This window comes from Vespula vulgaris, chromosome 5 (assembly GCF_905475345.1).
Source record: "Vespula vulgaris chromosome 5, iyVesVulg1.1, whole genome shotgun sequence".
NCBI lineage: Eukaryota > Metazoa > Arthropoda > Insecta > Hymenoptera > Vespidae > Vespula > Vespula vulgaris.
In genome coordinates this window covers 8,013,961-8,025,209 of record NC_066590.1, presented here as the reverse complement: position 1 = coordinate 8,025,209, position 11,249 = coordinate 8,013,961, and the positions used below count along the sequence as shown (strand labels likewise).

The window sequence follows — 11,249 nt, the reverse complement described above, 5'->3', positions numbered from 1 at the left end:
GAGGTGAATATTACAGTATTATATAATGACATAATTAATATATACATACATACATACATACATACATATATATATGTATGTATGTATCTATGTATATATGAATGTATATTAACAATAAAACGCGCGTTAAAGATTTAACCAACTATTTACAATGTTAGCGCGCTGCAGAAAAGTATTCACACCGTTGCACCGTTAATATGAAATAAATTATATACACGCATACACAAGCATACAAAAGACCCAGACATACCGTCGTATCGATGGATACATAAAACTCGACGAGACCATTATCTCCTACTTAAAAAATGATTAAGTTCACGTATATCTCGCTGATGAAGTTGTGCGTTTCGTTTCTTTTCTTTCTTTCTTTCTTTCTTTTTTTTCTTCTTTTTTGTTGTTTTTTTCTCGACGGTTTTTCTTAGATAACTTTAATGCACGGATGACTCGGCGACGTCATACGCCCCCTTTTTTTGATTAAGATTAATGGCTACGAATATAAAAGGAGAAGAGCGATGAATTATCGACGTTATTCTTTTATCAGATAATTCGAATATTACGTTCGAGCAACGTCACTGTCTATATTTTCCTTCGTTGAAACGGTACCGTTATCGTGATTCTTATAAGCAGAGAAAAATGCGAGAGCCTTCATCAGCTGATAACTCTTGCTGATTGGAATATTGCTGTCGTAGAGATTTTTCGAAGCTGGACAGTCGACGTAGAACCACCAGTTACATTTCAGGATCGTTTGATCGAAAAGCGTAGACTCGGGACACAGAAAGCTCTTCATGATCAGGCCGTCATCGGTTAATGCGCATACATGAAAGACCTAAACGAAATGATCGTTAATCGAACCGATAATAGAGAAAGACAAAGAGAAAGACAAAGGAACAAAAAAAAATGAAAAAAACAAAATATTTACCATACATCCTAAATCCTCGTCGGCGTAAAGACCTGGAAAATGTTTTTGATCGCCACAGTAGAAACTGGTGTCAGGTAGATCAACTCGACTTGCAAAATTATCGTCAAAGTTTTTGTCGTATCCTACGGGATAATATTCGTGCGGAGCGTTCATTACTTTCGTAGCAGCGGGATTACCGTATTTGCTGAGGAATAAAGTTATTATTAATCGAAAGTAAAGTAATTAAAAATAATTATATGGGCTTGTTAAAGTAAATACTTTTTAACGAGGGGCGAAAGAGTCGTCGTGGTCGTCGTCGTGCTAGTTGTACTGGGTCCCATCTGTTTCTGCATAAGTTGTTGCTGCCTCAAAAGGATAGCTGCCTCTAACGCTTCGAGCGTTATATTACTTGCCTCGGCTAATGCTTTCAAGGACGTTTCCATCCCTTGAATCGGTGCTAACGAAGGTAAGGAAGCTGGTAACGACTGTCGTTTTTCATTTTGTTGAAGAGGTAAACTTTGAGCGGGTTCGGCCGTCGCGATTGGTTGCAGAGAGAGCAAAGTCATTTTATTCACAGAGGATGCAGCTTCTTCGCCTGGCAACGGAAGCTAAGAGAGGAACAAGTATATATACTTCTTATTAACCATATAATTTGCGATCGTTTTTAAGATTCCACAGCGTGTAATACCTGATTATAGTCGTCCTTAGATACTTCATTATCAGAATCGTCGAGTACCGTAGCGCTATTGCTGATCCTATCGGTAAGTCTGGAAGACGATTGAGGCATGGCGATGAAAGGTGGTAAGCCATTGCTAGCCGTGGAAGTGAGTGCCGCCGAAACAGGTTTTAAATGGTCGGATTGTACTATATTCGTTATCGCTGGGACGACATTAGGAGCTTTCGTTGTAGTTGCTATTGCGATCGCGGCCTATTGAAATTTCAAGGATTAACGTTATTCCGAAATAATTTCTAATTTCTAACAACGAAGGTCGAAAGGTTAACCTGTATCCTCTTGGCTTGCATCGCGAGAATCTGTTTTTGCTGTTGAGCCATCATCTGTTGCTTTTGTTGCTGTTGTTGCTGAGTCAACAACTGTTGTTGCTTGTATTGTTGTTGCATCTTTTGTATATGCTGTTGACGCATCGCTTCCTGCTGTTGTTGTCTCTGTTGCTTCAACACTTGCAAAGCAAGAGTCTCCTGTTGAAGCTTTTGCTGTTGCTTCAACTTTGCCTCCTGTTGTTGTTGATACTTTATCATATCTTCTTGTGTACCCAAGGACGGTGCAGCTACCGTCCTAAGAGCCGTTGAATTTTGTTGAACTACCAATTTTTGACGTTCCGGTTGTTGACTCATTGGACGGCTCATCCCTACTGGCAAAGGTTTGAAAGGAGGTACCACTTGTCTTGCTTTTTGTTGATTATCGTTCCGGTTTGTGGCCTATGAATGTACGTACGTTGTTAAAAATAAAAAATGTTCCATGTTTTTAGATCACTTTGCGTGAAGCTTCATTATCGATAAACTTAGTAACACCGATTAAAGAGGGTACATTATACGTTAAGTATCGAATCGAGATTGGACAAGTGCCTTCGATTATTTTTCTCCTGTCGAAAGATCACGGGATCGAAAGTAGACTCGACGATATAGACTCGACGAGTATATATCGTAAGTCGAGAACTATCGAATAAGGGGACTTCACAACGAATTATATAACTTGTCTTCTTACGAAAAAATCATCATTTTTTTAACGTTTCGGTTAAGAAAGCCATAGTCTCATTTTATCTCGAATAATGAATTATTCATGTCTAGTTATGTTCGAATTCTCTTATCGAATCGTGCAAGCGCATAGTCAAGTTCTCATGCGTGTAAATTGAACGAACATACGTGAACGAAGCTGTATCGACATTCATGCACCAATTACTACAAGGCCGATCTAAGTACGTGAAACATATACTTAGATACTTACTTTGTATCTTGCAAAACGAACAAAATAGAAAACAATTTTTAGAAAAGAATTTTTTACGTCCTCAGCAATTTTCGTGGATTGTTATTATCGAATTGTTTTTTTTTCTTTTTATGTTTTTTCATCCGCATAAAAATAACATATACGAAGATTTAAGGTTCGATGAAAATTTATGATATCGAATTTGCGTTCTCGGTGCTTTTCCTAGCTTTTCATAGTACATAAATGATGATGAACGTAATTGATTTGCAAGTAAATACATGGAACGACGTTAGAGTGAGAATTGCGGTAGCCGTGTTACACCATAGTAAAGAGGAATACATACTCACATACATACATACATACATATATATATATATATATATGTATGTATGTATATACATATAGAGATACGTACACGTGTTCTTTGAGTTACGAAGAAAAAGAGAAGAGTTCGAACGGTCTATAATCGCTATTTCTTTCTCGTTAAAAACTAATTTCCAAACGTGGAACAAAGATTTATGCCTAATCACGACATTTTATGCGTTGACATATCCAACTACTTGTTTATTTTCTTCTCTCTCTCTCTCTCTCTCTCTCTGCCTCTTTTTATTTTTTTTATTTTTTTATTTTTTTTTGAAGAGAAACCATCTTCGCTTTACATAACGTTTTAAGTTAAATGTAACATAACGTGAAATCGTTGTGGAAGCGACTCGATGAGATTTTGTAACAAATAATTGTGAGTTTAATTAAGAAGATATAATTCTTACCAAGTTTGTAGAACCAACAGAAAGACCAGTCTTTCCAGTTTGTACGCTTCTCCTTCTTGCACTTTCCACATTCGATAGGGACTCCCTAAATCCTAGCTCGTCACCTACCGTGAATCCTGCAAGATAAACGAGAATAAAGAAAAAGAGAGGGCAAATTTGTCGAAGGAAAGTATCCCTATAGATTTTCGTGTTAACACATAAAATTTCGTAAAAGATTCGTAACCAGCTGATAGAAAGAAGTCGAGGAGAAGGTTACACCGTATATCCCAAACCGTAGAAACGTTAGCCAAGCAAATGTTACATCACGTTTTATGGGATTCGTTTCGCATGAATAGTAATATCCTCTTCTATTTCTTTTTTATTCTTCTTCTTTTTCTTTTTCCTTTTCTTTCGTCGACAAAATGGTCCAGTAGAATAGCGAGAAGCTTGTTCTCTTCTCGATAACTCGGTCAAGCCAATGTAATGAATAAACCATCTCCATAATCGCTTTTTTTCCTGTTTTTTTTTTTTTTTTTTTTTAACGTTTGCGAATACGAGATTGAAGTAGGTTAGAGGGCAACGCCTGTAAACTTGCAAACTGAAAGTTGCAGGTGCGTTTCACGCTTGTACCTATACAAGTACGTACCTATGTTCAGTATATACGTATATACATACATACATGCATATATATATATATATATATATATATATATATATATATTTATATTTGTACACATTACAGTGGTTATGTTTATAGCTTGAAAACGCATGCTTTTACACTCGACTTGCTGTATCATACGCATCTTGATGAAGTGCCACTTGAGTTACGCTCGTTCACTTCCGATAGATTTTCGAAAGTTTTCCTGATTCGAACAGGAACTAATTTTATTTTATTTTTTCTTTTCTTTCATTGTTAAACCGTTAATCGTCCTTTAATAATGACGTAACACAGATGATTTATATGTACAATATATGTATTACCTTTTAGCAATATTATGTCTACCCTTTTCCGGTGGATTCGTTCGACCGATCTCTATAATTTCGCTGCCACGTGAAATTTGTGCACGTAAGATATCGAGGAAAAATGAAATAATATCGTTCATTGCGATATATGTATATGACGAAGAGAAAGAGTCACGATTCAAACTTTCTATGTCTATCATCGTGTCGTTGCTTGAGTTAAACGCGTAACGATGATTATTTTTGAATTCTTGATGATTGACGTTTCGCAAATATCATACAAATCTGAGAGAATCAAAACGAAAATTTCGACACGGTGATTAATCCCCGTGAGATATCAGTAATGAATATTACGTGTATATATATATATGCTGTGTACATATATATATATATATGTCTGTGTATATATAGAAAGTACCTCACGTAAGATGAAGTTCTTTCTCTCTTTAAATAATTCAGCGTGAAGAAGAAATGCAAATGAAGAGAAGAAAAAAATTAAAAGAAAACAAATAATATGAAGTCCAACATTCCTTTTTTTCTTCTCGATAGAATATAAATAAAAACCTAAATCTTCGATTTTACGCCATCTCGACTTAATACGTAACACGATTTTTCGAACGCGGTATGATCGTTGCGTTGAAAAAAAAAAAAAAGGAAAAAAAATGAAAACATATAAAACGAAGATACGAGATAGATTTCGACGAATGAATCTCGAGAAGAAAGATCCTCGATTGTCGGATTGATCTGCCGAAATCGATGCGAACGATCGACGTTTCCACTCACCCAAGCCAAGGTAACCTTTGACACCTCCGAGGTTTCGTACCCGGAAGAGGCCAGATTTTTTGAAGGCGCAGTTAAGCGCAAAACCGAAGTCGGATTGAAAGACGCATGTGCCTAGCGTAGCCCGCCATGTGCAGCCTGCAACCAAATCGGAAGAAAACTTGATGGATCCCCTGATATTTAAACTCAATCGGGATCCATACCGATAAAAAATATTTTCTCTCATTGAATATTGAAATCTTGACAAATGTTTCATCTGTGCTATTGATCCTCCGTCAATTGAATTTGTAAAGTCGAGTCAACACGAGTCTAAATGTATTTCATTATTATTATTTCAACAAGTTTTCTCTTTTTGACCGTCGAAGTCATCATCGTTCATTTTAACAATGGAAAACGCAAACGATCTCTATTTCTATTTCTTTCTCTCTTTTTTATTTTTCCTTCTATTACTCTTTCTCTCTAATGTCTCTTTCACCTGTTTAAATTTAACCACTGAACAACGAACGAACGAACGAACGGAAGCACGATCTTCTTTACCTCAACAAATTGCCATGAAGGATTAGTAGTATCTTAAATTGAAATCGGGATCTTCGTTTACCGTCTTGCTGCTATTATCGCTCGTAGACGTGCAATAATCTTTTTCACGCGTTCTACCGTTACACGGACAGTTAGACGCGAGCACGAAGAATCAGAAATTACAGTTAAGAGTCGCGATGATCGTCTCGATCTGGATCCTTAGACACAACCTAGACAATACTCTTGGAAATCTCTCACGAACTTTACGTTAAAAGCCAATGTGTTCCTTCGGAACGGAGATGCTTAACTTTAACGAAAAAAACATTAACAAGAAGAAAGAAAAAGAAGAGAATAAAGAAAACGAGGATAAGTCATTTCTATCTCTTTACGCAGATACAAAAAAGAATTAATCTTTTCTTGAATAACATAAACAAAAAATTAACGAATTGTTCTCTAACGCGACACGAACGCGTCTTCATAATTTGATATTCGATCAGGTAATAAGTAATAAGTAAAAGATACAATTTTTGACATTTTATTATATAATAAAGTAAAAACAGTGGCTAGAGTATTATTTCTTATCATTACTTTTTTTCTTAAGAGAATATTATTGGTTTAGTCAATAAGTAATATCGGAATTTTCAATAAAAAGTATTAGCTCTGCTGGTTTGAACATTACTGTTTCTTTTTTACTAAGAATGTCGACATTACTTATTGACCAATTCATATATAAACGCTATAAACAATAATACTTGTTGCAAACTCTTTTCACATTACATTCTTAGAATAAGAAACGTTGTTTTAGATATTAGGAGAGCGTGAAAAATCTGTCGAATTTCGAATGAAATTTTCTGGAATTCGTTCGGAAGGGAACATTCGAATTCCGGATCGGAGGTACGTCATCGTGTCATAGCCTAGTGACACACTTAGTGTCTGACTAAACGTTCGCCTGTTAACCGGTCGCCATGGATTAATGCTGCTGTTAGTATACCGAAACTACTTTCCTATCGTCAAACAATAAAATAGACGCAACAAGTCCGTCGGATACAATCGTTCATTCGATGAAAACGCATCTTGCTTGCACTTTCGCTGCTGCCAACTGAATACGATAGTTTTGCGAATGAGATCTCGCCAACTCCCTTCTTTTTTATCTCTTACCTTGAGCCATAAATATTTTTTGCATCTTATAACAAACGAAAAGATAAATAGATTGCTAGAAAATATATAACGCGACTAACTCAATCTTATATGTAGTATACAATGTACAATATACATTTATATATATATATATATATACACACATATATCAAAAATATACATAACTACACGGTTATATTATTTCAAAAAAGGCAGAGAGGAAAAAGAAGAAACAGAAGAGGAAGAAGAAGACGACGATGAAGCGAGATCGATCAATGAAAAATATTAGTTTCGTTAAGAGATTTTAAGTATCGTACGAAACGCCGAGAAAATGTTACAAGATTTCGATAAACACAGAGAGAAAGTTTATTCGTGATATTGTTAAATGTATTATAATATACCGACAATAATAGTTTCTCTTTATTATAATGAGGTATCGTTAGCTTGTCAATGAAAAACGACTTAATCGATAGTTTCACATATGTAAATACATAGATATATTTTTTTCTCTTTCCTTCACCTCACCTAACAACTTTAATCATCGTCATATCTAAGCCTATCTAATTTTCGGTAGATCCTATTACATACCTAAGAAATGAAAATATATAATTACTCTTAGAGCGAACGAAGGGATCGTGCCATTTATAATCTATAATTTTCATTAAGTTGATATACTTTTCCTCTATAACATATACATATAATTCTCTATCTATTGGTGTTTATGACGGTTTGCTCGCTTTCTTTCTTTCTCTTTTTGTCCCCCTTCGTCCCATATTTTCTCTCTCTCTTTCTTTTTCTACATCTTATGCCAATGAATTGACTTTTGCGTCCAATGAAAATCGATACTCTTGCACTTTCTAGTTCACCTGCATCGATGCGTAAATCGTCCTTATGATACTTCTTTTTTCCCCTTCGATGATTCCTTTCTCGCAATCGAGTTGTTTCGATCGCAAAACCGATAATATTCCATTTACTATACAGTGTACGTCACGTAAACAAGTGAAGAGTGAAAACGAGTTGATATTTTTTATGAAAAAACGAAAGAAAATGAAAAAGAAAAGTAGAAAAATATCTGTCTAGGTATATTTAAGAGAATATTTTTTTTTCTTTTTTTCTTAAGAAAAATATCTTTGTTTTAAAATAAAATATTTTTTTTATGTCTTCTAGCAACAATGTACGTGTATGAGAAAAAGAGAGAGAAAGAGAGAGAGAGAGAGAGAGAGAACATCATCTTCGAATAAATGATATATCTATCTTTTAGTTAGTATCATTTACTCGTAATTATTATTTATTATTCGTTTATATTTTTATCAATGAATAATAACTTGCTAATGATCTTTAGGATTTTTACGTTCATTTATCAAGGATCTAATATGTATGTTGGAAAGCAAAATAATTAGTAAAGGTAAGAGAAGATAGAAATAGATAAAAATAGAGATAGCGAGAAAAATAGAAAAGTTATTAATTATTAATAGTCAGAAGAGCGAGCGGTGCGTTCGGTCAATGTGTAAGTCGAGAGTCGATAGCACAGAATCCAAAATTTACAAAGAGTCCCCCATACCTGACAACTACCCCAAGTAAAGTTTATCCTAATAAACGTCTTTACAATGTAAATATCAATGTATATTACAGATTTATCGATCGATGGTAAATTAATTTATCGTAAATATATTATACCACGTGTGAGAAAATTCGAAAACTTTTCAATCTCATTTATCAAGCAGAATTAACAATTTTTACAACTTATATTTGTACCAGTAATTACTTTCGTACCTTTTGATATTATAATTATAAAATATATTTTCAGTGATCTAAAAAAATAAAAAAAAAAAAATGAACAAGTAAAAAAGATGTAAAAGAATTTAATTTATTATCTCTTTTCTGTTACTTCAATCTGCATTATAGTAACGTAAAAAAATATATATCTATAATACATGACAAAATAGTTTTATAATTGGAAAGCTTTCGAATCAATCAAACGTTTGCATTATAAAAAAATACAATATCGATTTGATTTGCGATGAATTTTTTACTCACCAACGACGACAAAAAGAAATAAGGTCGCAGCAATCTTCATTTTCGTCGATCCTCGCAATCGACGTCACACGATTGAGATTTAAAATATCTTTCGTACTTTCGTAGGACGATCCCTTTCGTCCTTCGATCTGATCGTAGATTTTTTTCCCGCGCAAGGACGAACGAGTTCACGTTAGTACGGTGGATTGAAACAAACTGACACCGCGTGGATACGCTCTTCCAAAGGTAACCACGCGAGATACTTTCAGAGTACGACCGGTCGATCCAGGGCCGTAAGAAAAGAAAGTCCTTGTAAATTTTATCGTCATCGATCACTTCGATAACGATCTATACAAATTATATATCATTTCGCATAATTTCGTAATATATTAAAAACGATCCTTTAAATATTTTTATATTCCATGTATTTTTTCAAATCGAATAACGATCTTAATTATGATCATAATTAAATCCTTCTTTTTATTTTACATTTTTACGATAGAGACGATCAATTCTATCTATATACGATCGAAGGATTTCTATCGAGTATTGATAAGATCTCGTTAGAGGTTGAAGAAGAAAAACAAAAAAAAAAGAAGAAAACAAAAAAGAAAAAGAATACAAGGTTGAATTCTTAATATATCTCGATATATAATTCTTAAGACATTGTATTAGGCCGGACCTGTCTTTCTCTCTTTCTATTATTTTATCCGATGTAACCAAAGACCGATTCCCGTATTTACTACGTATACTGACGTAGCTATGAGTAAAAAGCTGGCATGGTACCGGTGACCCACTCGCACGAAACGTATGCGTTAACGGGATCGTCCTCCGTATGTTCGAAAAGAGAAAGAGAAAAAAAACAAATTGATTGTCCCATGGACCGGTCAGGTCAATGATCGCTTCTATAGATTTATTAATCTTTTTCGCACGATTGTTCAATTCATTTTTTTTTTCTTTTTTTTTATTGGTTTTTAATTCTCATCTAATAAATCTTATATTTGATTAACGATCGAATCGATATCGGCTCGAATGAATTTAATGATACATATAAATATACGTACATACATATATATATATGTATGTATGTATATATATAAGTAGGACGACGATCGATGTACCGTGTTAAATTCTTTAAGAAATTCTAAAAGAAAATAGAAGGCTGTCCTATATACATACTAATAATCGATTTCAATTATAATAACGTCTTGACGCCTCTGAAGAGAAAGTCGAAACAGTTCGAAAAGTGAACTCGAACATTTACTTACCTATAATAATATCATCAACAGTATAATTTCACTGACGTAATCCTACGATATATGTACAAAGTACATGTTACATATTGTTTTGTCACCAAATGACAACACGATCTATCGTTCACAAATAACTGGTTCAACTATGATAAGAGAGAAAAAGAGAGAGAGAGAGATACGAAAGATATATCTTGATTTGTTGCAAATCACTGATGATCGCTGATTGATCGATTGCTATAAAATACGTCGCAAACGAGACTCGTTTGTATCATCTCGATAGATCGTAGTCACTTTCATTTAATCCCGATGATTACTATGAGGATCCTGGAAGATGCCATTATGTACTTGACCATACGAAGGTTAATCGGAAAGGTAGGTCAAGGCTTGTCTACTGCATCACTACGTGATTTTCTTTGTCGCTTTGATCTAACACATCCTTTCTCTACTTCCTCGATCATCGACCTTTGCATTGCCGTTAATGGTGTTGGGATATATATATATATATATACATACATATATTTATATATATACACATATATATGTATATATATGTATGTATATATATACATATGAAACGACTCTGATTGCAAGATGAGAAAATTGAAAGGTATATACTACATATAATGAAAGATGATCGAACTCTCTGATCGGCAACGTGATCTCGTCAAACGCCAATGATGAACCGATTGTAAATAACTCACTAACTATGTCTGAAAGCCAAAACTTCTTGTTGAAGTTATAGTTACATTATCTGTTTATTCTTTTCTTTTTTATTCATTAAACACGACCACCGTAATATTATGTTTCTTTATAATGCAACGAATACGAAGAAAATTTGGAATCTATTGGAATATAAATCTTTTTTTATATTAATTTGGAATAAATGTTTTTTTTTCAATTTATAAGTTTTTTGTGATAAGTTAATAATTATATATATATATATATATATATATGATTATTTGTTGAAATGTAACTTTGTGAAAAATAATAATAATTTAATA

The 11,249-nt window shown here is 33.8% G+C and overlaps 1 protein-coding gene across 1 annotated transcript; it reads right to left on the bottom strand.

Moving 5' to 3' along the window:
* Positions 1-292: 292 nt before the first annotated feature.
* LOC127064176 (dual specificity protein kinase splA-like) lies at positions 293-11,147 on the bottom strand. Its single transcript, XM_050994833.1, has 8 exons — positions 9,017-11,147; positions 5,330-5,464; positions 3,608-3,723; positions 1,901-2,335; positions 1,587-1,826; positions 1,178-1,506; positions 920-1,103; positions 293-826 (listed from the first exon to the last, which is right to left on the bottom strand). The coding sequence occupies exons 1-8, from the start codon at positions 9,054-9,056 to the stop codon at positions 554-556; spliced, it is 1,752 nt and encodes a 583-aa protein (XP_050850790.1). The 5' UTR covers positions 9,057-11,147; the 3' UTR covers positions 293-553.
* Between the last annotated feature and the right edge of the window lie 102 nt (positions 11,148-11,249).